This window comes from Manacus vitellinus, unplaced genomic scaffold (genome assembly GCF_001715985.3).
Source record: "Manacus vitellinus isolate BGI_N305 unplaced genomic scaffold, ASM171598v3 scaffold_18_pilon, whole genome shotgun sequence".
Classification (NCBI taxonomy): Eukaryota; Metazoa; Chordata; class Aves; order Passeriformes; family Pipridae; genus Manacus; species Manacus vitellinus.
The window spans coordinates 6,525,789-6,553,774 of NW_021939324.1; the positions used below are offsets into that span (position 1 = coordinate 6,525,789).

A 27,986-nucleotide genomic window follows, 5' to 3' on the forward strand; every position below is an offset into this window, starting at 1 on the left:
AAAAAGTCACAGGCATTTTCAAAATATCACTAAAAAAGTTCAAGTTCTTGGAAAGACTTGAAGTAAAAATGTTCAGAAATTTTCCACAATAGAAAAACTATTACTTTTTCCTTACTTTTCTCTCACTTTTGCTGTGCTGGTAAAAAAAACAAAAAAAAAAAAAGGAAAAAAATAGGGAAAATGGGAAGATGGCTGTCTACTCAGTCACTCTCTTTTTTTTTTTTTTCAAACCCAGAACTTTTTCAAAAATGTTTGCATTTAGAAAATAAGTATTAACAAGAACAATATTTGGAGGTCAAGATATCAGCAGATATAAGTATTTAAGTCATACTCACTACATCTGAATCTTGAACGAGAAGACATTGTTTCTGGAAAAACATTAATTCTTGTGGTGAGATGTCAGATTTCTCTGTGAGGTGGTGTTTGAGGTTCCATATGTCTTCATAGATTCATGTTTGAAACTTTAATACAACACTCTTTAGTGCCAAAAGAATTCTGCAAATTCTATCCCTTATTTGTATCACTGCTTTAGAGTCAATTGACAGAGCATAATTTCTGACTCAACACTTTTACATTATGAAAATTTAATTTCTTTGGATATCAAAACCAGCCTTTAGTTATGGATGATGATGCCATGAAAACATTCTGACACCTGATGAAAGGCAGAGCAAGATAAAAAGCGTGCCAAAGGCATTTTCAATTCCTCTCCTTGCTGATTTATACTTAGTACCCGGATGCATCACTGCCGCGTTGTGAGCCTGTCAGAGCCTGTGTGTACATTTATGTGGAAAGAACTCCTCCACTTTCTTGAGACAGTCTGTGTACACACCAAAAAAAAAGGAAGAAAAAAAAAAAGGGCCCGGTGCCCGCAGGGCGGGACCTGGGGAAGGCTCCTCCCGGGAGAGTCTTTCCCCCGCCTCCCTCGCCTTTCCCGACACACTAGCGTCATCTGTGCGGTGTCTGTTCCGCTCCAGGGCACCATGGGGTTCATCTTCTCGAAGGCCATGAACGACAGCCTGAAAGGGCAGCAGGAGTTTATGCGGCTGCAGGTAACAGAGAGGCCGGCGGCGGTGCGGGGGAAGGTCAGGAAGGTCACCGCGGCTCGCTGCCTGCGCAGAGCCGGGCTTGCAGCCTCGCCGGCTGAGCTTTGCTCTCCTGCCAGGGTTCAGGGTGCTCCAGTTCCGGTGTGGTTACCTAATGCAGCAGGTTCAGGTGTGTAAAACGCCTGTTCTCTGGATCCAACAACTTCCTCAGCAGTCTCTGTTAACAAATTGTAAAAGTGGAAACTATCCTTATGGTAACCACATGCTAAAAACACAGTTTTGGAAACCTACTCTGAAAAGTACACTTACACTGAAATTGTGCTTACGCTGAAGCACAGCTGGTCTACTCAGTTTTAATCAACATCTAGATGTTAAAGTGAATCAGTAACAATGTGGTTACTAAAACATAGATACTATACTCTTAAAATACATGTTTCAACTCTTCCACTATGAAAAAAAAAATCTTTCTAACAGCTCTTTCTTTAGGTTCAGTTGGCTAACTGGAGCTATTTGTTGTTCTAGAAGCCTCACACTAAATGGAGCATAGGGGATGTTTTATTCCCTGTCATAAAATAACAAAATATCAGCAGAGAAGAAGGAAGATCAATTCGACTAAGGTTCAGAAAGTTGCACTGACTAGTCATAGCTTTCTGATTAGTTCATAGGTATCTTGTGATTTGTAACTTATTTGTAACATTTATATAGTAAATGCTGGAATGCAGTCTGAAGGATATAGCTCGAATTTGTCCCTTTGGTGATGGATGAACTTCCAATTTATTAAATTGCCGCTAGATGTCATATTCTAGTTTTCAAAGCAGCATGCAGATGGTAGGTTTTGTAGGATCACATGTAAAGTGAACTCTGGAGGTGAGCCTGGAAATGTCTAAGAAGAAGAGAGATTATATAATAAAATACTGGATAGCTCTTCACTGTTTAAAGAAAAGCAATGTTTTGCAAGGTTTGTAGACATCATTTGCCGGGTTATATGTTTCTCAGACGCAACCACAAATTTGTGTACAAGCCTTTTTATTTTTTCCCCCATGCACAGAAGTGCTCCTCCCGTCCCCAGAGTTTTTGGAAATGCAGATGACAGGAAGGTTTTCAATTTGACAAATTGATAATGAACTTAAAGCAATCTGCTTCTCTGTTGTGCAGAAAGGAAGACAGAGCTGAGGAAACAGCTTGGATTCAGGCTAGCATTTGTAGGCTGCTGCAGACTTTGAATGGTAGCCTTTAGCTTGGTGCCAGATGCCTAATAGCTCTAGTTCTAACCAAAATGCTCAGGCATTTATAAAAAATAAACTTTGAGGGCAGTAACAGAAAAGCCCTTTCACAACTGCATATAAAATTTTTGCAAGTTGCTTTGTTGTATTTCTTCTTTTTAACAATAGTACATTTCTTTCTAACACTACAAACACCTGATCATATCTTATTCCTACTGTATTTGCAGAAATACCTGCCATGTTAGAAACCCCCCATCTTTTAAAAGTTCATAATGTGCCCAGTTATGTCAGGTGTAAAAGATGCAGTGCGGGCAAGGGCATGACTAAATTTTAATCTGCACTGTGCCATGACCTTCCACCTTTTGCTTCTTATCACTGTAACACTACATATAGAGTATAAAATGTTAGTTTAGTATTTTTTATATTATTTGAAGACAATGTACTTGTATTATGCACTAATCAAACTTCAGCTGGTCTCAGCACAACAAGGTCTTCAGCAAGCATCACAGTGTGTGAAGTCAGTCAGTTTCCTATTAAGAAAACACCCTGCTGGTCAAGGAACGTCACCATCTAGAAATATTTTTTCAAAAGTTATATTTAAAGAGTTTTAATCCATACTGAGGAAAGATTAGCCACAAACATGCCTGCATTCCTAGTTGCCAGCTTCAAATATGTAGCTTTTTTCAGGTTACCTTTTACATCTTAAAATGGCTTTCTTAGTAAACAGTTATTGAAATAGCTTTCTCAAGGTGTACATTTGGATTGTTTAAAAAAATGGCAAGGAATAAAAGTCTAACCAGAATAGAAAGTACAGAACACAGCACATCAACAAAAGAACTACATGAAATTTCTGCATTTGTGTTAAGAGCACCCACAGAGCTCATGAAATAAACTAGAGCTTGTTTAGAGGGGACAGGTCTTTTCACCTTGTCTGTTATTCACCACACATCCTGCTTTTCTAGGGAAGGAGCAAAATTTCACACTTCCTATCAACCACTCAGGAATTCAAACACTGTCATTTTAGATGTTAGGATTCAGTTACAGAATTTAAAACTATATAGAGAGAGATAGATACAGATATATATGACTTCTGAGTGTTCTTTCAGAGTGCCTATGATTAAAATGTTGAAGGAATAGGTTACAATTACTACTCCAAAGCCAATTCATGTGGGTCAAGAAGTCATCAAGATTGTTTCTCCTAGAATGCCTTCCCTACTAATAGTGGTGGTATGACACTGCTGAGAAATAGACTAGTAAGTCTTTGGGTTGACCTGAACAAAACACAGCAGGTGTTGGTCACCTGTGAAGGCTTCTCCTGCTCTTTTTAGATGAGGAGGAATCATAAAATTACTATAAAGTGCTTGGAACATGATTTTTGTGCTATCCATTTCCATGACAGAATACTTTTTTTTTTTTTAAGTAAAAAAAAATAGGTGTATGCTCTCCTCTGAGTAGAGAGAAGATACAGAGCTGTTCAGTGATTGACTTATGCCCTGTGGAGGATTGTAGGTTGGAAAGAGACTATTGCAAAAATAGGAAGGCAATATTATGACAGAAGTTGATAAAGACCTCCAAATCCCAAACCTTGGTGCATGCTAAAGCTCAGTCACTTTAGAGTCACTCTGATGTGTGCTGGACAGCCAAACCAGATCGACTACTTCAGAATAAGAAAATGTTAAAAGATGTTTTAAAGTTGTGTGCATATTTTTTTTTTCTTTACAGCTTTCTTAAGATAACTCTGAAAAGAAGAGATTGTGGCCTTGTAAATTGTACCTTAATGCATTTTTGGAAGAGTAATAAAAACTCAACTGTTTGCCTTTATGTTGAAGGACTTGCCAATTGTTTGTATTGTCTTGGTATGGCTCCAGAATGAAATACCAGTCTGTGTCAAGTGGAGACTGTTTATGGTAGAAGTTTGTTGAGGCTTCATTTTTATCATGAGCCTGCTCCTTAAAGTGTAGCTTGCAAATTCTTTCCAAACACTTAATGTATCAGATCTACAGCTGAAGCCTACTATATGGCCTTGCTAAGCACTTTTAGTGCAGCTGAATGGGTTAGAGGAGGTCTCTGCTCCAGGTCACACACAGCAGTTACAGCTTCTCTAGTGCAAAGTTAGTAAGTTTTGCTTTATGTATTCCTAGAATCTGCAATCAGATATGTCTGTCTCGTATTGGCCTCATAAGCCACCAGCGTGCCTGTAACAAATGTGGATAGAACCTTCCCAAATCTTCGTTCGCGAAGCCTAGCCATGATTCCAAGAATCAAATTCCAAACATCCCCCTCTTCCTCCTTCTTCCCCCCACTTTATGTACTGAGCATGATGTCATATGGTCTGGAATATCCCTTTGGTCAGTGTGGGTCACCTGTCCCAGCTGTGTCTTCTCCCAGCCTCCCATGCACCCCCAACTTCCTCGCCAGTGTGGCAGTATGAAAAGCAGAAAAGGCCTTGGCTTGGCTCTGTGCAAGCACTGCTCAGCAATAACAGAAACATCTCCATATTATCAACTTGGTGTTCAGCACGAATTCAAAACACAGCCCCATTCCAGCCACTGTGAAGAAAGTTAACTCTACCCCAGCCAAAACCAGCACACATTTAATATCTATCATAACTGTTTCCTATTGTATCTTTACCTAAAAGGTGTTTTTCATTGGAACTCCACAAATAATGGGTGATACACTGAATCCTTGAATGACTAACTTTTTTACTCTTTCATATATTAGCTTGCAACATCATTAATAATGAGATCTGAATCGATGACTAGTTTATAGTTCTTTTTTTTTTCTAACATGAGATGACCAAAAATGGAAGGCAGTATCTGACTGATTTGTTTGTGGTATTTTTACATATAACATTCATACCTAAGGTATTAAGTCCTTCTCTTGATGTTGTCTAGCTATTGAAGTTTTCTCCTAGATATATTTCTGGGAAAACTGTAAAAAAAAAACCACCAAAAAAAACAGTGAGAAGAGAGAGAAACACTGATATTGGTCAGAGATGGAAAAGTGTGTTGTATAGCGGCCTGGCTAGTGAAATGAAGTAAATGGGGCAAGTCAGCTCAAAAAAGTGACAATGGTGTATCCAGAGACTAAGCCACATGGAAAAGATCAATTCCTAGCTTTAATGAATTGCTAAATGTGATACCAAACAAGTTCTAAACAATTAACTTCTTTCTCCAATAGTTTAGAGCATAAGGAATTCTCTAAGCTATTACAGAGAATTTTACTCTGCTTTTGAAAAAAGCGCCCCAAAACCCAGAAAATCATAAAATTAAAACCCTTTGTGTTTTCTCCAAAAAAACATTCTACCATCCTAAAAAAAAATTGTTCCTACTACAGCAGCACAGTAGGAGCCTTTTGCTGTTGTAGCAGATGTTAAGTAAACAAGTCTAGACCTGGTCCTTGCAAAAGCTTTTATGAGACAATGTGCTGGGAGTTTCTGCAGTGGTGATGGTTCTGGAGGCAAGAGGCCTGTATGTGCTCAGACATACATGTATACAGCCTGAGAAACCAGCAAGAAAAAAAAGAGCTGTTTCTAGTCACGAAACTGCAACGTCATGGGAATGACACTGTGGTGGGAATATGCTGCAGATCACTGATTGGAGTGACAGAGTATATGAAGCCTTTAAACAACTGCAGAAAGCCTCTGGATTACTAACTGATTCTCATGAGACCGTAGGCTCCCTAACATCTGCTGGAAGTGCCATAAATAGGATATAAGCAATTGAGTATATTTCTGCAAAATGTCAGCAATAACTGTTTGATACAGGTAGGTACTAGGTGGGCCATCCAGGGCTCATGCACAGCAGAATTTGTTACTTAAAAATAGGGAAGAACTCATTTGGGGATGTAATATCAAAGGCAGACTTGGTTATAGCAAGATCAGTTGCAGGTGCTGAACACTGGGAGAGCAGATTTTGTCTTATTGAGGGAACTGGAGGCAGGTCTGGAGGATAAAGTAGTTTAGGAAAGCTGACATGATCTAAGTGTCAGCTGAGTGTCCCTGGCAACAACACAGGCTGGGAGCTGACAACTGGGGAGCAATTCTGTAGAGCTGAAGGGGACACTGGAAGACAGCAACCAGAGTGTAAGTCAGCACTGTGCCCTGATGGAAGAGAAAGTCAAAAGGACCAATGTAGGTTTTATAAGCAGTAGTGAACCCAGTAGGTTGGCAAAAATTACTGTTGTCTTCTGCTCAGTGCTTTGTTAAATGCATTTAAATACTGCGTCCAGGTTCCCCCCCCCCCTTCTCCTCCCGCAGTGCAAGAAAAATGTAGATGAAAAAGAGCACCTTTGCAGCAGACCATCAAGATGCTCAAGGACTGGAGCACTTCTTGGAAGGAGGCCAATTGAGCTGTACTTACTTAGTCTGGAGAAGGATGCCTTCTGGGGTTCAGGATCCAATAGCAGCCCCCGAGCAACTGTGAGTAGGTTATCAAGAAAGCAGAGCCAGGGTGTTCACAGTGGTGGATTGCAGGAAGCCAAGAGGTAATGGGTATACAATGAAGCAGGATAGGGGAAGCAATTCAGCCTGAATGTAGGGAGAAGCCTTTTCCCCTGCAAGGATGATCCAGCAGTGGAGCAGAGGCCCAGTGGAGCCTCTGTCTTTGAAGGTTTTCAAGACCTGATAGGATAAAGCCCTCAGCAGCCTGGTCTGATCACATAGCTGACCCTGTTCTGAACAGGAGCTGCTGAGGTTCAACCCCAGTTATTTTATGATGCTCTGACCCCCATGGAAGCAGACACAGCCCACTGTATTTTGTAGATCGTATGAGGTAGTATTTCCTCACATCCGTTTCTTCACAGACTAGGGATTATGAAGAGTTACTTCTTGATGTCTGCACTCCTGCTGAGCACCATACACGCAGCAGTGTCTGTTGAAACGAGGTGTGACCTGGTCTAACTTCTAACTGACAGCGGCCAGATAGACTTTAGGTATGTGTGAGTGATAATGGTGCAGAAGTAACATCACAAGGAAGGGAATTGATAATTAAAGCCTCAGTGTGCCCTGCATGTCGGATTGCAAAACCAAAGCAAAAATCTTGTATGTGGGAATAATTTACCTGAAAAGAATTGTGCAATCTCCTGTATATTTTGAAAGTTTTCATAGAATCATAGAATCAGCTGGGTTGGAAGGGACCTTCGAGGTCATCAAGTCCAACCCTTGATCCACTACCACTGCAGTTACTAGACCATGGCGCTAAGTGCCACATCCAGTCTCATCTTAAAAACCTCCAGGGACGGAGAATCCACCACTTCCCTGGGCATCCCATTCCAATGTCTGACCACCCTCTCTGTAAAGAAACTCTTTCTAATATCTAACCTAAACCTCCCCTGGCACAACTTGAGACCATGTCCTCTTGTCTTGCTGAGAGTTGCCTGGGAAAAGAGACCAACCCCCACCTGGCTACAACCTCCTTTCAGGGAGTTGTAGAGAGTGATGAGGTCTCCCCTGAGCCTCCTCTTCTCCAGGCTGAACAACCCCAGCTCCCTCAGCCTCTCCTCACAGGACTTGTGCTCCAGTCCCTTCACCAGCCTTGTTGCTCTTCTCTGGGCCTGATCCAACACCTCAATATCCTTCCTGAACTGAGGGGCCCAGAACTGGACACAGCACTCCAGGTGTGGCCTCACCAGTGCTGAGTACAGGGCAAGAATCACTTCCCTGGTCCTGCTTGCCACACTTTTCCTGATCCAGGCCAGGATGCCATTGGCCTTCTTGGCCATCTGGGCACACTGCTGGCTCATGTTCAGCTTCCTGTGAATCCAAACTCCCAGGTCCCTCTCTGCCTGGCTGCTCTCCAGGCACTCTGTCCCCAGCCTGTAGCGCTGCCTGGGGTTGTTGTGGCCAAAGTGCAGGAGCCGGCACCTGGCCTTGTTGAACCTCATCCCGTTGGAATCAGCCCAACTCTCCAACCTATCCAGGTCCCTCTGCAGAGCCCTCCTGCTTTCTAGCTGATTGACACTCCCTCCCAGCTTAGTGTCATCTGTAAATTTGCTGATGATGGACTCAATCCCCTCATCTAAATCATCAATAAAGATATTAAACAGAACTGGGCCCAACACTGATCCCTGGGGGACACCACTAGTGAGCAGCTGCCAACTGGATGCAGCTCCGTTCACCACCACTCTCTGGGCCCGGCCCTCCAGCCAGTTCCTAACCCAGCACAGAGTGCCCCTGTCCAAGCCGTGGGCTGCCGCTTGTTCAGGAGAATGCTGTGGGAGACAGTGTCAAAGACTTTGCTGAAGTCCAGGTAGACACATCCACAGCCTTCCCCTCAATGACCAGGTGGGTCACCTGATCATAAAAGGAGATCAAGTTGGTCAGACAGGACCTGCCCCTCCTAAACCCGTGCTGGCTGGGTCTGATCCCTTGTCCATCCTTTAGGTGCTGTGTAATTGCACTGAGGATGATCTGCTCCATAACCTCGCCAGGCACTGAGGTCAGGCTGACGGGCCTGTAGTTTCCGGACTCCTCCTTCCTGCCCTTTTTGTGGATTGCATGACATTTGCCAACTTCCAATCATGTGGGACCTCCCCAGTGAGCCAGGACTGTTGGTAGATGATGGAGAGAGGCTTGGTGAGCTCTTCTGCCAGCTCCCTCATCACCCTAGGATGGATCCCATCTGGTCCCATAGACTTGTGGGGATCCCAGCAGCTCAGTAGGTCACTAACTGTTTCCTTCTGGATTACAGGGGGGCTGTTCAGATTCTTGTCTCTTTCTACAAGCTCCAGAAGCCAGCTGTCCTGAGGACAACCTGTCTTACTGTTGAAAACTGGGACAAAGAAGGTGTTAAATACCTCAGCCTTTTCCTCATCTTTGATAACTATATTCCTGCCCATGTCCAGTAAAGAGTGGAGATTTTCCTTGCCCCTCCTTTTGCTATTGATGTATCTGTAGAAGGACTTTTTGTTATATATATATAACTTCTGAAATATATATGACTTTTGAAATATATATTGCTGTATTCACAGTTAAGTTTCTCCTACACTGTTAGCATTATTGTATCCAGCACTAGCACATACGTAAGTCCTGCAAAATTAGCAATTTCGATAAAAAGCTATAACCACTAGTTAAGCAAAACTAGTTGCAAAAGTCTTGCTGTAAGATTAGAGCAGGTTGGCTCTGCCAGTCTTTCTGGGTCAGATCAGACTGAAAAAGTGGAAGACTAGAGGACTGAAATTCTTGAAAAATGTAAGTTTTACGAACAAGTTGTACAGGAGGAGTTAAAAATCACTGAAAATACTGGAAAGAAAAGAGACTAGTTAGTGCTTAGGCATATCATTGTTTTCTGTGGCTAACAAGATTTTTTGTTGTTGTTTTGGAATAGCAGTTCAGAGTGATTTCAAGGGGTTTTTTTTTTAGACTTTTGAGTTGATTTTTTTTCCCCTGCAAGAGGATTCCTTATCAGACAAAAGGATTATCTTCTCAGTAGGAAAGCATAATTGCTTTCAGGAGTCATAGATATTCCTTCAAATTAATCTTTGGTGGGAGTTACTTAACCTTTGAGAAAATAAACAGGCTAGGAAAATAATATAGTTCTGACAGATCTTGTATTTACCAATCATAAAAATGTTTTATTTTAACCTGTATGCAATATGAATGTCTGGATAGTTTTATTCCCATTCTGTTGCCATCCTACTCTCTTCCTGTTTTATTATGTCAGACTCTAAAGTGCATTCTTCTCCCCAGGTAATGTTGGATGGCAGATCCAAAATCAGGAAAAAGCCATACATCTGCTTTCATAGTAGTTAGTCTTTGAGAGTTTATAGACTTGTCCCCTGTATGCTCCCTGTGTGGACATGAAAAAGGTTCTATACTCCTTGGTAAGAAGAAAAGTCAAGATCAAGTAAAGCTGAAAAAGTAAGGGGCTCTTTTTCTATTTTGGACAATGCAGTGCAAGTACTTTTTTTTTCCTTGAAAACTTGCCAACTTTTCCTTGTTTTTGAAATATTTTCCTTCTTTTTGGGTCCTAAACATGATCTAGGTTTATTTTGAGCCATGAGAAAACTACATTATCCTATTCCAATGAGGGCCAAATACTGGTGTGAAAGATCCTCTGCTGCTCTGTACCTACATGGATACTTTTATGCTTTCTTTCTTTCTCTTTTTTTTTTTTCCCCTAAGTGGTCTTTTTTTTTTCTTGCTTTGTTTAAACAGCTAATTTGGGCAGTGGTGCAAATTAATAAGGGAAATACAAACTAGAGGCATTTTTCCCTAATTAGTAAAAATTGTTGAGTAACTGGGCAGATAGTATAGACCATAGCTAGGGAAACTCAGTGCAATAATGCATAGTCTGCCTTTTCAGAGATGAAAAATAAAATAGCAGTTTCTTCTGTAAAAAAAATTCTTTTGACACAACACAGAAATACCAAAAACATATTTGGCTCTAGCAGAAAAAATATCTTATTTAGTTCATTCAAATTATAAATCACAAGATTTCTACTTCTGAACATGACTTTCAAGTGTTCTGCGCTTTTATCTGTTCTCCAGCTCTTGCCTATGGAGAAATGTGTGCATTTTACACTGTATGTAGAAGCTATGAGACAGGCATTCACAAAGCAGCAGTTGAATATTTTCCATATCCCCAAATGGCTCTAAAGCTCTCAGTTTCATAACAAAATGCTTTGAAATGTTATTTCGTCATATATGGTAATGTATAAATATTAATTTCATGTGACTGTAATTTGATGTTACAAAAGATGTGTAACAAAAGTATCAGTATCTAGAAAAAACTATCAAAAACTTACTGAAAATATGGATAAATACAACTTAATATCATATATTTTCTTTCCTTTACATTGTCGGTTCTTGGTTAGAGGCAAACCATAGCATGATTGTATTCCTTTCCTGCCAGGATTGTATTGCCTTAAGCGTTTTGTACTGAATGGTAATAAATGAAAGTAACAAGGCAGTTTTCTCTTCATGTTCAACAATTTGTCCTTAAATCTGAAATGAAAGTATAGAAGTATCCTGTGGCATGCTTATTAATTGACCATATCCTATGACCAAATTATATTGGGATTTCTTTCTGAATTAAAGAAATAATAACAGTAAAAAAATAAAGTGAGACGTATTATAAGTGATGGAAAAAGGACTATAACATTTCAGTTTATATTCAGACACTCATGTGTTTTTTAAAAAAAAATCTGTCCATAATTCAGTGAAATGTTGTTTTTGTAAAATGTTATATTAGAGGCTTGGTTTAATATTCTGAATGTCTTGGTGAATTGGATAATGCCTGAAGTAATAGGCAACAGTGCATAATAGGTATATCTGGCCTTGCACCTCATAAGGTTATCATTTGTTCTTGCTGGGGACTTAATATCTTACACTTGTCCCAGCCCTTTATCTTAGGATGCTTTTTGAGTAATGAGCTAAAATTAGGAATGGAAAAGAGAGTATAAGAAAGCATTAGTAAGGGCAGGGGAAGATGACCTCTTTTTTTTTGAAGATGATTATATTTACAAATACCATTTTGGAATTCTGTTGTTTTTTCTTATTAAATTCAATTAACTCATTACTCAGTCAAAATAGTACCGATTGTTTATCGGTTGATCTTAAAATGAAGTGGTGTTCGAAAGGCATATGTGTGCTATGTTTTGACTCTTGGCAGGAAGAATGGCTAATGTTAATATGCCAAGGAGTTTCTGAACAAGTAAACTTTTTTCATGGTTTTTCACTTTCATTGACAAAAAAAGAAAGTACTGACACAGTCTTCTGCATAGGCTGATTTCTATAGAGTCCTTCCTGTGCCTGAGGAAAATTTTGTGTGATGACATTTTCTCCATTTACAGATTTGTCACCTTATCTTTTTTAGTAAAAGATCAACCACCTCCATGACGATACCTGAAAAATTTAATTTTTCTTAATGTCTCAGACACTGAGTCATTTTCTGCAGGGTTTTGTAAGTCCCTAACCTTTTCCTCTCTAAAGTTTTCACTGAGATATAGTCAAAAGGATTTTTTTAAAAGTTCTATTGAAATGAAAACAATTGTTCCCTTTTTTTCTTGGGAAGTAAAATGTAAGCAAGCTTTGCCTTTCCTGACTACTACCATCTTTTTCCCTGTGGGGAGGGAAACAGCTAGATTTGTTTTCTATAGACAAGATACTAGTAGCGCTTATGACATCTCTAATGCATTTGTCTTGAAGCATTACAAAAATTGTTTTGTCCCTTAGGTGATCTGGGCTTAATTCGGGAAATAAATGCTCTCTGGTGACAATTCTATATCTTTATTAGTTTCTGTGCATCAAATGGAACAGGACAAGATGAATGCTATCTGTACTGAGGAAGATTAGAACCATCTATCCTGTAGGAAAAAAAACAGTTTGGTTGGTATTAGCTGAGAAACTGTATACTCTGCCTGATCACTGTAAAGAAGTAAATACTGTGGTTTACAAAGAACAGCTTTTAATAGCTATTTCTAACATGCAATGACTACCAGCAGAAGATGCAAAACAGACTGGGTGCTGCACTAGTAGTGAGACAAATATTAATTCAATTTGTGCAATTGTAGCAGTCCTTTTGCTGGAGAGTATCTGTGACTAGTACATACGCTTGTGAATGCAACTTGCAACTTTGGTCTTGTTTGGAGGTGCACCCTCAGCTTACCCTGACATGTTTGGTCTCAGTTTGTTGGGGGAATTTAATTGACTGCAAAGAGAAAACGTCTTCTGAATCTCATAGCATTACTCCTGTAACACTATGAATTTTCTATAATTCCTTCCTCCTTAGCAGAGCAAACCTACCATTTCAGTCTTCTGTGGAGTCCATTGAAGTGAAATTTGGCCTTTTACTTGTTTTCTATGAAATACTGTTTCCTGAATGCTAAGTTTAAAAAAAAATAAAAAGGGGGGGAAGGGGGAAAGTTCTGTGTTGAGTAGAACTCATAAACGCCCAGGAGGTACAATGGATATGTCTAGAAAACTTAACTTATTTTAATTCCGTAATAAAAACGGTGTAAAGAGAGACGCAGTAATTTTGCAAGTCAGAATCTGAAACAGAGAGGAAGACATATTGTGTTTGCAGATTTTATTGATATTATGACAGCTTTTCACTCCACAGTATAATTTTACAGTTATTTCTTGTGCGTTTCATTTTTTATGTAGTGGTAGAAGTCCTTTTTTGTTTGTTTGTTTTTCAAAAAACCCCAGGCTTTTGAGGCATATGAGGCATACAAGGAACATACATAGAGGCATTAGTGGGGGATAGAAATAACAAGTTGAATAGTTCTTATTCCATTATTAGTCAGATTTCAAAATTACTTGACATTGTAATGTTAACTCTTTGTCTTGCACTTCTTGATCTATTTTACTATTTCTACCACATGGATACCTGATTTTTACATAACTGGCTGTCCAGTGACTTTGGTTTGTCTTTATAGAGCTTGTATAAAACTCTTGAGAATTCTGAACACTGTTAATAGTACCTTAAAACTTTGCTTATTCTTATAGGTAACTTTATTAAATGCAGGGGATGGGCACCCTTCTTCACTCTGCTGCATGTCCATTGCTTAAAGGCTATACAGCAGAATCACAGGAATGCTTGGTTACTGCCAAGAAATGTTACTTTCATGCTTTTGTCTGTTGGATCAAATCTCTCCTCTTCACACCTCAAGATGGCACATGGATTTTGATAGGTGCTTTGGATATTATTTTCTTTTCATATGGCATGTAATTCCAGTAAGTTATTGACAAAAACAGGAATATAAAGGGTATGATGCTGATAAACATGAAGGTCACAGGTTTGATCCCCATATAGGCCATTCACTGAGGAGCTGGACTTAATCTTTGTGATCCCTTCCAACTCAGAATATTCTGTGATTCTGTGTGACTTTTTCAGTACAGTTTACATTCTGACTTGTAGCTAATCCTGTGAGACTCTTTTTATGATAGCACTATGTTTGTAAATAATTTTCAATCTATCTTTGCAGGGAAGGTTTAAAAAATTAGTTTTCTTTTTAAGGAGTGTATTTTCTTGCAGTGCTAATAATTTTAATTGCTCTGTGTACTTGATGGGAAAAATATTTGCAAACAAGCTTTGCAAACCAGCTTAAAGCATTTAGGTCTTATTTATTTTAACCATTTGATCTAGAGGCCCATTTCCTGACAGATCTGTGTGCATACTGGTCATAGAACCAAGCAGACACCACATAATTATTATAGGTTATCATCTCTGAATTGCAATATGGTGGCTTACAATGGAGGTGCAAACGTAGGTATCACTGTTCTGTTTTCCATTTGTTTTTACCAAACAACCATTTGCAGCACCTTCTGGTTTTGCCCATTGATTAGGAAGGATGACACCCAGGATAGGTCACATAAGCCTTTAATCTCTTGTCTGACTGTGAAATGCCAGGTGCATTGTTGCTGCAAGGGGTTTGTGCACTTATGTAACTCTACTACCTGCACACCGACTTTCATGTGTTTTGTAAGTGATTTGCAGATTTTTGTATGTGTGATTTTCACATTTTTTGAAAACTTAAGCCATATTTTTCATTGCAGCTCTGAGTGCTCAGAAGTTAGAAGTTAGTAGTTGTTTAAAGAACACTTTCAGAATCTCTGACCACTGAAAAACTGTAAGTGAAAATAACCTTGTATTATGTGCCCTATAACAGATGTGTTAGCCTGTGACAAAACTAGAGACTCTTTTAACACGAATGTAAGGGTATTCCAACAGTTTCTTCAAGTTTCACTTTTCCTAGGTTTAGATACTGAGTTTCAGACCTTAAGCAGGTGTTCAGCTGATCATTCCTTATAAGGTAGATAATTCCTTTCCTGTCTGAATATCTGTTTTCCAGGCTGTCAGTATAATTATATCTTAATGATGGTGTCATGAAATACCATTCTCTATATAGGTTACTGGCATGACTGATCTCAAGGTAAGGTTTGTCCTACCCACTGTTTTTAACAGGTTGGGGGAAAGAGCATTTCTCCCAGGAGAGCCATTAAATATATAGGGTTGCAAATTGAAAAGGACTGGTTACTATGTCTTTGTCCCCCTAGATACGTCTCAACTTGTACAAAATACACCAAAAAAATTGTGTTTAATGCACGGGGACAATGAAGAAAAGAGCATTTTGCACTGGCTCTACTTTCCATTTCTGTTGAGCCTTTTTACATCACCTTGCATCTCATTTAGGGGTACAAAACCAAAGTAGCATTTCCACCTACAGCATCTGAACATGAAATAGAAAAGCAGAAGAAAGAGAGAAAAAAAGCTAAGAGTCTAAAGTATGACAAATTTCCAGTCTATCTACTAGTGAAGATGTGGTGTGTAGTCCAGAAAGGACTGGATATTTTTTTCAAGTTGTCAAAGTTGATTAAATTATTTCAGACGAGAATTTTCTCCCACTGGATTTTAATCAATGAAATGATGGTATAAATGCTCTTTTATGTGGTTTGACATCATTGTGGCAGTCTGAAGAATAGAAATGATAAGGATGGTTACCACTGACTAGTTTATTAGCATTATCAGTTTCACAGTAACTGACCTTTTCCCTCTCTGCCTCACTTCTCTTCATCTGTCATGATTCATTTTGTAACATTGATTTCCTTTTACTGTATGAGTTTGTATGTGACAGACTTCAAATCCCAGTTTTCTCAGCCTTACAGTGTCTCACACAGTGTTGAGAAACTACTAGCTGTATTTAAAGAAAAATGGGAAAGTTATTTCTAATTGAGTCCTCCTGAGAGTGTTATAAAATATAAAATGTTACTTACTACTAATAACCATTTTGAAATACTAAACTTAAATTTTAAAATTATGCAATCAATATTTTTTACCAATTTATAAGTTGCTACTGTCACTTAAAAAAATCTGTTTGTTATGGAATTGTTATGGAATTGAACTCCCAGAATTCTATGTAAATTCTTTTTTTATATTATTATATTAACTGTGTCTCTAAAACATGGTCTGATTGTTATAGGACACGATTTCTTAACAGTAGTAGAAAAGCATGCTTGGATGTGTACCCATGCATTCACATCGGAGTTTCAGTTCTCTTGTGCTATGCACAGCAACTTGGGTAGGAAAGCTACAGCATCTCTTCCTGCTGTGGTAGATCTGCACTTCAGACCCTTTATCTATAGTTTTTATACAAGCATAGTGATGTAAATCATCCTTACTGAAGTTTTTATGGCTGTATAGATGGGAGATTTATGTATTTAAAATGAAATAGAATTTATTCCCTAAGACATGGCACTTGGATGGTGAACTGTTTTTCATATGTATGATGTGCACCGCTGGCTTGTTTCCTCGATAATCAACTTTTCCCGTCAGTAAGATTATTCTAAATAAATTATAGCACACCTCTGCTACGTCCGAATAATATACTTTTTTTTGTCTTATTACCTATAAAGTTCTACATGTGACGTTATGGTTTGCAGTTAAAATTAATACTTTTTAATTCTTACTTCTGCTCTGCCAAAATGGGAAAAGAAGTAATCTTAAACATCATTGTAAAGTAAGTCCTAAGGAAGTAAGACTTGGCCTTTATCATAAAATCTGCATGTTAATAGATAAAAAGTCTTTCACTATCCCAGTGTGACTGGCATTTTCAATAGGACACATGTGGAGGAAAATAAAACACAATTACTAAGAAATTAACAGCTGAAAATGGGATATTGATTTGAACTGCAGTCAAACATGATTTGGTTTTCTTTCATCTAATTTAAAATCATCTTTTGTGGTGGACTCCTGAGTCTTTCCTTATATTAGATATGTTTTCAAATCATAATTTCCTTAAGGTTACTGTAATCTTAATGCAATAGTTTTGCCTTAAGATCTACTGACAGTTGTTTGCCAGTGTAAGGTCAGCATATCAGGGTATCTTGATTATTCAAAACTATCCAAGCTCAAGATGCTTCATTTAAGATTGACATGTTAAATGAATAAGCACAAGGATATTGCACCTGAATTTTTTAAATTTTTGAAAGACCGAGATACAGAGGAGTTGCCTGAGTGCCCATGTAGGTGCTTAATTTTGACACTTAGAACATCCAGATTTCATCTAAATGCATATACACTTTTAGGGTAATTGCTCATAAACCTATTTAGGTGATCAGACATCAGGTCTGGATGCGGCTAAAGCAGTCTTTGATGGCACAGGGTAGGCAGTTGCCCTGCCTTTTGTCTCCTCTGTCAGAGTATGCCAGAGGGGTGTTTCCTGCTGTGCAGCACCGTGACTACAGTGCTCCCTGAAAAGAGCTCAGGTTTCTCCAAACTGGTTTTCCTGCAGTTATTCCAGTAAGTTTAAATTGCCTGATGAAGAAGTATGTAACAGGACAATTTGGCCATAACTGTTGCTCAGTTTTCCCTTTCCCTTAAGGAGAGCTTGAAATGCAGTGAAGTCAGTGTGGAAGTGCCTTGGAACACTAAGATTAAGCCTCTTGGTTATGCAGAGTCCTGTTGCAATCCTAACAGCTACAGCACTATAGTCTTTTGTTTTGCAAGGTGAAACTATGCCAAGTGACAAAACTGATCTTGGAAATGGAAAACATGAATGAAGATTTTTTCAGAATAAAGGAGGATAGAACAAAGGGAATTTCTGGCCCTTTGAGAGAGGTAATCCTGGGTTTGACATAGTATTGCATAGACTCAGAGAGATTTTGGAGCATGTTTGTGTATTGTTACTAGATTTTCTCAATATAACTTATGAGTAAATAAAAATTGGTTTAAAAACAAACCTCTGCATCAGTATTATAGATTACTTAGCATCCCCAAACACATCCCAGGGCTTTCTTGATACTACATTGTAAGTTTATGGACAAAATAGATCTTGTAAACTCTTCATTGTAACATTATGAAACTTCAGTAATAGCAAGAATTAAATTATTCTTTCAGCTAAATGTCACTAGATCTACTTTTTACTGCCTTCTGTGCATCAGTACTCCACCACAGTAGCTGCTGTCTTTAATATACAAAACAAGTTTTTTTCATTTATACTAGGTTGTTTATATAAACTACTTGTAGATATATATGAAAGTACACTTGGGCTTCTGAAATTTGATATGACAGTCTCTACAGAAACGTGTTTGTTAGACTTTAGTGTTTGTTTTACTTTAGTGGCTGTGACTTATCTTTTTCTTTCAGCACTTGGGTTTTAAAGAGCTGTCCAAGTATAACATTTTTAAGGGGCTTTTTGATTTTTTTTGTTTTGTTTTGTTTTTGGTTTGTTTGGTTTGTGTGCGTGTGTTTTGTTTTTAGAGAAGTCATTTTAGGATCCTTTTGTTTACTCTTAAGTTTAAACTTACAGCCTTCTTTTTATGCCATACTTACATTTTTCTAAGCCCTGTGCATATTAAACTGTCTGTTTTTCTTCTTCTCCATTGTTTTCTTTCAGCAAAAGCCATATTTCATCAGCATACCCTTGTCCCACTTCCTTACCATGTGCTTCTTCAAATTGAAGCTTATTTTGCATCTTGGAAGCCTAGGCTCCTTATCTGTCCTGACAGGCAAACAAAGGATCCCTTAATACTTTTCACAAATGTGCAAACTACACCTATAATCACACTGAAGAGGAAAATAGAGTCATTAAATTGATATTACATGTCATTATTTTATCTTATCATCTCAGCCCTCAGCAATTTACCAGGCTTAGGATACTGGGAAACAAAAATGGGCAGTGTGCTTGTTTATTTTAGAATTTCCAAGTATCTCGTAGGTGACAAAATAAAATCTAATTATTTTGATATTTTATTAAGTGTCCTGTTAGCCATTATATAATTACTTCTTATGAAAAAAAAAGACTGTGAAAATTATGGCTATCAGGAAGATAAAGCCAGTTGATATTTTTTTTGCGAGAACAACAATTGCAATGTAAGTCTTGAGGAAAGAGAAACAGATGAAGCAGTACTGTGAGTCTACAGTGAATGTTGTTTTTCCTACTGTGTACAATTATATGTAATTAGATATGTCCTTTTTTCATTATGCTGTCTCAAAAATTAATTCTACCTATCTAGGTACTGAATGAACTGGTAAATAAGATAGCAAGACCAACATGGTCTGAAGAAATAATTAGTAACAATTTAACAGATATTGTTCTGTTTGGGCTAAATCAATAGTAATGGAGATGAATAAATGGGTGGAAACCTTAAGTAATTACAAATCCTTTAAATTATTCTTGAATTAGAAAGCAGGAAAAAAGAACATATTTAATTACTTTTACAGATTCATTAGAAGAGAATTTTCTGAACTCGTTTTTTGTTCTTTCTTCCCTAGAATACACTTTTTTAGGCAGCTGGTATTCTGTTTCCTGTACCTTGTTGGACTTTTCATGCAACTTGGTTAGCTAGGCTAGACATAGCAATCCAGATACTCTGCTTTTTTCCCCAAAAGATGAATTATAAATATTACTGTGAAGAAGAGTTCTTATTGTGTTAACTAACTTCTCTACTCTGGTTTAAGACTGTTTATTTTTGTCACAGTTCTTGTTTTTGCATCACTCTAAGAAGGAAATACTAGTGTTCTTTTTGGTGTTCTGTACAGTCAAGAGGAACTTTTAAGAAATTCTGAATTTACCTTTACTTAGTGGAAGTGTATTGGTATGTTTAGATGGGGCATGTAATGGGAAAAAATAGAATAATCTGCTTTTTTATTCTTGTGCATCGTAGAAAGTTCTCTTTTTTATTCTGGTGTACCATAGAAAGTTCTATTTTAATGTGTGAATATACTGTCTAGATTGTACTTTTTCCATTACTGTTTTTAGTTTTAGTTACAGAAGTATTTTCTCATGGACTTCTGATATGTATTCCAGTATCTTTAAAAGATCTGGAATCTTCACAATGCTTTTTCTATATCTGTAAACTGTGTTGTTGCAGAAGAGTTATTATGCCTTATGGTGCATCTTGAGGAAGAGAAATCCTCAAAGAGCAAAGAGGTGTCAAGAGTGACTCTGAAGTTACTATCACCTAAATTAAAGTTAATTAGAATGAATTGGAAAGCAACTACATGGTACAGTATGGATCACCATGTAAATGCAAAGGTCAGAGAACCTTAAACTAGGGAGTACTGCTGAGACTTCTGGAGGTCTCAAAACATCAGACTGGTATTTTGCTTTTTTTTTAACTTTGAGAAGCAGCATTAGAGAGATTCTGCATTAAAGCATTTGCTAATTGATTTCTTGGTATAAACTATGCTGAGTTGTTACTGAAGAAGACCATTTGCAATCAAAAACAACGAATGACTGCCATATCAGTTAGTGGTTTGGATTTACAGGTGAGAGATTGACTCAGTCTTTAAAATAAATAGATGACAATTTTATTTAACCTCTCTCATCTTTAGCTGGAAAGGCAACTGGTGCTGCAGAACCTGATGAGAGAGAGACAAGCAGCCATGCAGATTGCTTCGACACGGGAATTTCTCAAATATTTTGGGACGTTTTTTGGACTTTCTGCTGTAGTTTTAACAGCTGGGTAAGAAGTTTATTTCCTAACAGAAAATATAAATATGTTACGTGTATTTCTATATTGCTGGATTTTCCTTGCATTACAACAAGTAGTTATTTTTATCCAGTAATTGCTCAGAAGTTGATCACATGACAAAGGGACTCTGAATTCTGTCTGCTTCTGGATGTGTTGTGGTTATGTCTGTACTGAAGACTTATTTAAAAGCAGAGACATGTGAGCTGACAATAAAATAATACATCTGAAGCAGCAAAAGTTCAGTGAAAAGTAAAAGTTGTGTGTGGAAGAGGAGAGATTTTTTTAAAGCCAAGCTATTTTCTTGTCTGTACTGTGATTTAATGTACTATTAATGAGCAACAAATTTTCTATTTATGTTTTTTAATGCAGTGAACAAGTGGACATATTCTGAAGTCTACTTACTTAAATTTGAATCAACTGACCCAAGGGAAAAAAAACCCACCTGGCTAGTAAAGTTGTATTGCATAGGGAAGAACGTGCCTTACCTTACTTTTGTTTGGTAACATGTTTTGCTTGTGATGTAACATGATTAGAGGGAATGCAGGAAATATTTATGGTTTTGTGTACATAGTACAGATTAAATGCACCTTATGCATTATGCATTCTCTTTGACTCAGATGCATTTGGAACTGAGCACAGTTATCTACAGTTACATATTACATGTGGCTGGGTATATGCATGTGCATATGCAAGCCACATGAGTTAGATAATCCCGTTTTTGTTAGGTATATTCAAAACTCACTTTAAGTATTTTTTTAAATATCCTTGGGTTGAGCAAGAAGGCAACCAGAAGACAAATGCTTCTGAGGAAATTAAGACTTGTTCTTTGATTAGAGATTGTAGGAGGATACCAAAGTCCTAGACAGTCAAAGTAAACCTATACTAACAGTGCTGATATGTTGAATATCCTAAATAATATTTTTTTTTTTTTTTATTTTAAACACAGAGCAATGAAAAAGAAGAACCCAGCATTTTTAATGCCAATAGTTCCATTAGGCTTTGTATTTGCCTATAATTGTGATATGGGCTATGGGACACTGTTGCAAAGGGTCAAAGGTATGTACGTGTGTCCTGTTCACACATAGAACCAAGCTTCAGATAACCTGCTAAGTGTTTTTAAAATGACTGGGAGAAAACTTGTAATAGATTTTTTTTTGACAAAACTCTTATCTCTCATTTTTTTCTCTTCTCTGTTAAAATCAGATATTTTCCCAGTAAAGAGTACTCACTCTACTTTTACAGCCTTTCCCTTCAGTTAAGACTGTTTTCTCCTCTTGTTTCAAAAAATTTGAACTCTAAGGCTATAAATACAGCTAAAGTAAGCATTGCATAATTGCGAGAAATGACAGATCTAATGATTTCCTTCTGTATTCCACTCTGATGCTGCTGTTTTGGCAGGGGTTAAGGATTATAAGAATAGATAAAGGGATACAGACAGGAATCATGTCCTTACACTGTAATGACCAAACACATCAGCTGATCATGTTTTTGCAATGTCCTGCCAAGATTAAGAAAGGTGAGTCCCAGAAGGTGGGATCTTGCCTCGTAGTTGCCACTGATTTAGTTACTCTGATTCCTAGTGAAGCAGACATGCTCAGTGAGTGTTCATTGTAAGTGAAGACAGTACTGGCCCATGGTTTGTCACCTTCACAAATCATCTTAGTTACCTTGATTTTCTTATCTGTTACTGGCACAAGTATACTAAAACAAAATAAAAATCCGTTTCAGCTCTTGGTCTTTAGCCTTCAGATCTAACAGCTAGGTTTCCTGACTCTGTATGCCTCATTGAAAATAATGGTCAGTTAATTCGACAAAATCTGTGGTAGTTCCTTCTTCATACAGGTGCAAATATATTTAGGTGACACAGGAACGTATATCTGTGAACATTTCCTCAACCTCACTAAATAAATTTCTTTGGATTTTAATATGAAGAGGCAGCTAAGCACAGGGAGGAAACATTGGTTGGCTCTTGGAAATCAGTGTTGAAAAGGAGAGTAGCACACACAGTGCAGAAGGAGCACTTGGAATTTAGGATTTGTATGTAATGAGTTTACAATGCACCATGTGGTCCTATATAGGTTGAAGAGGGGCAATGTGGTGTCCTATTGCTTTCCAAATAGGAAAAGTCATCTTCATCACTTCAGATCCATTAGGGGAACTTCAGCAGTATGCAAGGCTTGTGAAAAGGTTTTGGAGAAAAACTATGGAGCCAAATGGAGAATAAGCTAAAATTAAGTATGCCAAACTAATTAAATCTTTTCCAGGAAGATTTTTTTTTTTCAAAAGAACTATGGTAGATCTACTATAAACTCATGAAAGCATTTGGTGTGGTATCACGTGAAGATTAAGTTATGTGAAGGACATGGAAATTAGTAGACAGGTAAGCATGGGAGTAAAGAGAAGATGTCAAAGGTTTGTGTTTAAAAAGGAAGGTTAGGCTTCAGCAGGGTTACTAACAATATTCCTCAAGATTTAGTCTGGATCTGCTTTTGGTTTGTATTTTAAATTATGAGTATATTATACTAATCAAATGTGTGGGTGACAAACTTGATTAGTTTCATCAACAGAGATGAAATAAACTGTAGTACAAGAAGAACTGAGTGGCCTGAAGAAATAAGACAATAAAATAGGATTCCATTTGATAAGGTCAACAAGAAGCTAGAAACTAATAGGGATTTCTACCATCAGTGCTTACCAGCTGGAAATGAAAGAAAAGAAAATTATTAAAAAACTTGAATGCTTTAAAAGATCATGGAATGAGTATAAACCAGTAGTGTTATGAAATTGAGAGTTGAGCAAAGTCTAGAAACATCAAGTGAGCTTTCCTAGTATCACAGCATGGTTGAGGTTGGAAGGGACCTCTGGAGGTTTTCTGGTCTGACCCCCATGCTCAAGGAGGATCATCTGCATCCAGTTGCCCAGGAAAATGTCCAGAAGGCTTTTAATACCTCCAGGGATGGATATTCCACAACCTTAGTAGAAATAGAGCACAGATGAGATGGTATTGATGTAGGAAAATACCTTCTGTGAAAATTTACATGTAATCTGGACCACTTCCATAAAAAGAATCTGAAATTAAACTGAAGAGCTGAAATTATTATGGAATGCCAAGCTACCTTGCAAGAGAAAACAAAGTGATTGGTTTATTTAGCCTTGTAAAGAGACATGAGAGATTTGGATCTACAGATCCTACTTACAAGATAGAATAAAGGAAAGTAAGGGAAGGAAATTAAACTAATTACCAATATCAATAGTAGAATAAAAGGAAGTGGACTAGCCTAAATGAATCTGGTTTGGAAATCAGGAGTTCATTTATACTTTCAGATTAAAATTATGTAGTTGAAGAGAAGGTTTTATGACAGAATTGACCTGCAGCCATAATCCTTGCTTTCAATACTCAGCTGATCGTTTTGTCCACTCCTGTACCTTCTAAACCACTTCTCTGCTTGTCCATCTGTTCTCTTTGTGTATGCCATGCTTCATCCTTCTGGTGTAATAATGAATGTATTCTCTTTATTGTTCCTCCTTTAACTGGTGTCTTTCCCCCACGGTATGCCTGTCTTCAGCCTCAGCCAATTCCCTGTCCTAAGCTAATCTGAAGGTTGTTTTGTGCTGCACAGTGAACTTTGTATTTGAACCACCTTGATCACATAGGTCTATATCTGCTGTCCTTCATCCTTTGTAATCATTTTACACCCCTGGAAGGTTTCTTTGTTTCTCTTTTACTAGGCATTTTGTCTCTGATATTCCTTACAGTTAATTTTTTCTTGTCTTTAGCCTACATGTCCAAACATTATCTCATGACTCGAGTATTCTTCCACAGTGAAATCAAAGGGGTATTTTTTCCTGCTTTACAGCTTGGGCTAATTAAAGCCCAAAACCTGAGGACATAGGGGGAAACACTTGTTTTGAGTTCTGCTTGTGCTGTTGAAAAGCCCAAAGTGTGCCACAGTCATATATCAGAATCTTTGGGGGATGGCAGGGTTACAGAACAGCCCCTAGATGCACTATCTTTTCTGATGTCTGAGGACACAACAGAATCAGTCATGGACCTGCTATCTGTGTTCTTGGCCTTGCTGTTTTGTTTTTCCTCCCAGCCCAGGCACAAACTGCTTGTGTTTTTCAGACAAATGATTAGAGGAGGGGAGAGATTATATAGCCAGCCTCCAACCGAACAGAACTTCACTAAGCAGTGGAACTCTGGCTACCTTTTCCAAGATTTAGGTAGCTCTGTCCTCATATCCTGAGCCATGTGAGAAGGATGGTGGCTGGGCAATGTGCTCTAGTGGATGTGAGTGGCAGGCATAGAGCTATGCCTGTCTACATCTCTCTGTCACCTAAGGTCTCTTGCTGTTTCATAATCAGATGCTATATGCAACTGACTGACGTTGTGTTATTACGAGTTACTGGGAGTGGTAACCGGTGTTTGATATTACTGATGTGCAGAGGTCCCAGGCACTGCAGTACTATTGAAACTGCAGTTGGAAGATTTTGGCATTCAGACCTGTTTTGAAGAATGGCCACAGTCTTGACTGTATTGCAATATTCAATCAGGCTTATTGAATATAAATACAATTTCAAATCACTGCTGCAAGGATCATCAAAGCAAGGAGTTAAGCCATAGATAAACAAGATCATTGGCATTGTACCAAATGGGCATCAGTCAAAACAAATGTATTCTTTGCCTAATCTTCATAATTTCTTACATACAACAAAATCACCACAACTTATATGTGATGTACCATCTGTGTCTTTGTTTTTTTGATTCTCTGTCCTAGATGTTTTCATTCCAGCCTTACTGAGAGCGTTCTGCACCCTGCAACTTTTCCCTACTATGCTGTTAAGACTGCATGTTTAGGTAACTGTCTTGGCAAATCTTTTTGTGAACAGTGTGCTTTGACCAATGCTTCTGCAAGTCCTGTGCTGCCCACTTTCTGGCTTTACCCTGACATCTTTTAGCCGAGGCCTGAGACAAGAAGAGAAGTTGTGCCCAAATATGGCATACCTACAATACTGTACAGATTTACTTGTTAAAGCTTACGTATGCCTTTATGTACATGTCTGTCTCAGACTCCTAATTATCCCACCTGTCCACAATTCCTTAGAGACAACTTTACTGTTATATTGACATCAGTTTGTTTTGTTTGTAAAATATATAGCTGTGATCTGCTATGTTGTTATTCTGGTCCAAACAAGAATAGCTAAATCAGTTTCTTAATTTTTTTTTCCTTCCTTTGCTTTCTCACTGTAAGATTGACAAAATTTACTCAACTTTTTTGGTTTTGTTTGTTTTGGTTTTTTTAAGGTGAAGCAGAGAACATACTTGACACACAGAGTACTTTGTTAGAATTGCCAAAAGGACCTGTCACTTTTGAAGATCTGGAGAAAATCAGATCTCAGGCGAAATTCTTCAGAGAAAAATAAGAAGATGTTAAAGTTTCATTAAAGTTGCATATCTGAAATGTGATTATAATACTGGATTTGGACATAAATTAATAATGAAAAATTTGAGAAAATTATGAGCTTTTATACAATCAAAATTTAATTCATTTTTAAAATCAGTACTTTCTAGAGCAATGGTTTTCATATTATATCTATCTCTTCAACATATCCATTGTTGCTGTAGTATATTTTTCTTGTTTATAATGAAATATTGAATTTCCGTTGTCTGTTCAGAGTCTGAAAATAACTTTCACCTGTAGTAAAAATGTCTGGTACTGACTAAACTCAGTATCATCAATAAAGATAAGTTAATTGGTAGTTATAAATTTTTATAAATATGGTCATAATTTTCAAATACATTTCAAGATGCACAGCTCAATTTGAAGTCAGGAACATTCAATTTCTTTGAAAAATATGACACTTTTTATTAGCTGTTCTTTAGGCAGTAAACTCACCATCTCTGCTTCAAATTCTGGAATAAACAGCTTTTATCAGAAGCAGGTTCAGAAGTAAACACGTCACTTGCTAACTGTGTGTTTTAGGGGAAACTGTGTTAAAAGTATGAGCAGAGATAGTTTCTCAAAAAGAGAAAACAAATTATGTAGTTATTTCCTGAATCTTTTTCATGCTTGTTTGACATTTTGAAACTCAGGATAATTTGTTTACATGAAATCAGAGTTTTACTGCTAAGATGAATATTAACTTAGGCTAACAGCAAGCAAAATTATTAATGTGTGGTTTTGTAATGAGTAGATCCAAGTGGCCTTACAAGTACTGAAAAACTGAGGGATTTTTTGCATGCCTTTACTTTAGCATGGTATATACTAAGAATATAGTTTTAGTATATTTTAATGTTCTGATATCACACTTGGAAAAAATGCATCTTTCTTTATTACAAATCTTGTTTAAAAACAGATGATTTTGTGTCTTGGATGGAAATTCTTCTAGCATTAGTGTAATTGTGGAATGAAAAACAAATGCTCAAAAATTAGGCCTAAGTCTGTACTGACAAATTATTGACTTAAAAGTTAAAAGTCCAGCTAGACATAATGCCCCAAGTATGATTTTGAAGACTACTTGACTAAAATTAGAATATTTTTACAATAAGACAGGTAAATATATAATGAACCAAAAGCTTCTCAATGTAGAAGTTAATTGCACAGTTTGTGTGGCTGTGTAAGTTTGATTTCTGAAAGTGCATTCACTTCTGCATTCAGTCACTTCTGTAATGGATTCTGTCATTTGCATGTTAACAACATACAATCTGTAACATTTCAAATGTGATGTATTTTAATATGCAGTGGAATAAAATGGGTTATAATGGCTTGTTTGGTTATAATAGCTTGGTCTACACTTCAGCTGTTCAAGATTTAAGGCAGTGGTATTGTCTAGGAAGGTGTGCCTCAACTCAGCCTGTGGTGCTACACATGTTCTGTGAGCTCACAAAACACAGCTCAAGACTACTTCACATTTTTGCCTGTCTTATAATCCCTCACCAATTGCTGCTGTATTATATGTGCTACTCATAGAACATAAGCACTCTAGTTTTTGTTTTGCTTTGAATAATAGATCATCTGCTGTGTTTCCTCCAAGTTCTGAAGTCCACCAGCTTTAATTTTGAAGAAGATCTGTTTCATTTTGATCTCTGTCATCTATTGATACTCTTTCTTCCAAGAAAGTAAAACAATTAAACCATCTTGTTTTGGTATTTGTATGTCTCTGTCTGTGCTTTTTAACTCATCTTTTAAACCTATGAAAGACATTTCCACAAGAGAGCAGTATTAATAGCCCATACAACAGTTTTACTTACAAATCCTAGAAAATTAGGAAATACCCTAATTATATGCACTGTGAATTAGG

General features: G+C 37.5%; 1 protein-coding gene across 2 annotated transcripts; it reads left to right on the forward strand.

Annotated features, from left to right (window-relative positions):
- The first annotated feature begins 924 nt into the window (after nucleotides 1-924).
- PLGRKT (plasminogen receptor with a C-terminal lysine) lies at nucleotides 925-27,836 on the forward strand. Of its 2 annotated transcripts, XM_018070493.1 has the most exons (5): nucleotides 925-1,049; nucleotides 20,545-20,675; nucleotides 21,631-21,740; nucleotides 25,463-25,542; nucleotides 25,990-26,072. In XM_018070493.1, exons 1-4 carry the CDS (start codon nucleotides 981-983, stop codon nucleotides 25,540-25,542), a joined length of 390 nt encoding a protein of 129 aa, XP_017925982.1. In that variant the 5' UTR covers nucleotides 925-980; the 3' UTR covers nucleotides 25,990-26,072. The 2 variants fall into 2 exon arrangements, with proteins under 2 accessions (XP_017925982.1, XP_008919884.2); XM_008921636.2 differs by lacking the exon at nucleotides 25,463-25,542 and having other exon boundaries at nucleotides 25,990-27,836.
- The last annotated feature ends 150 nt before the right edge of the window (nucleotides 27,837-27,986 follow it).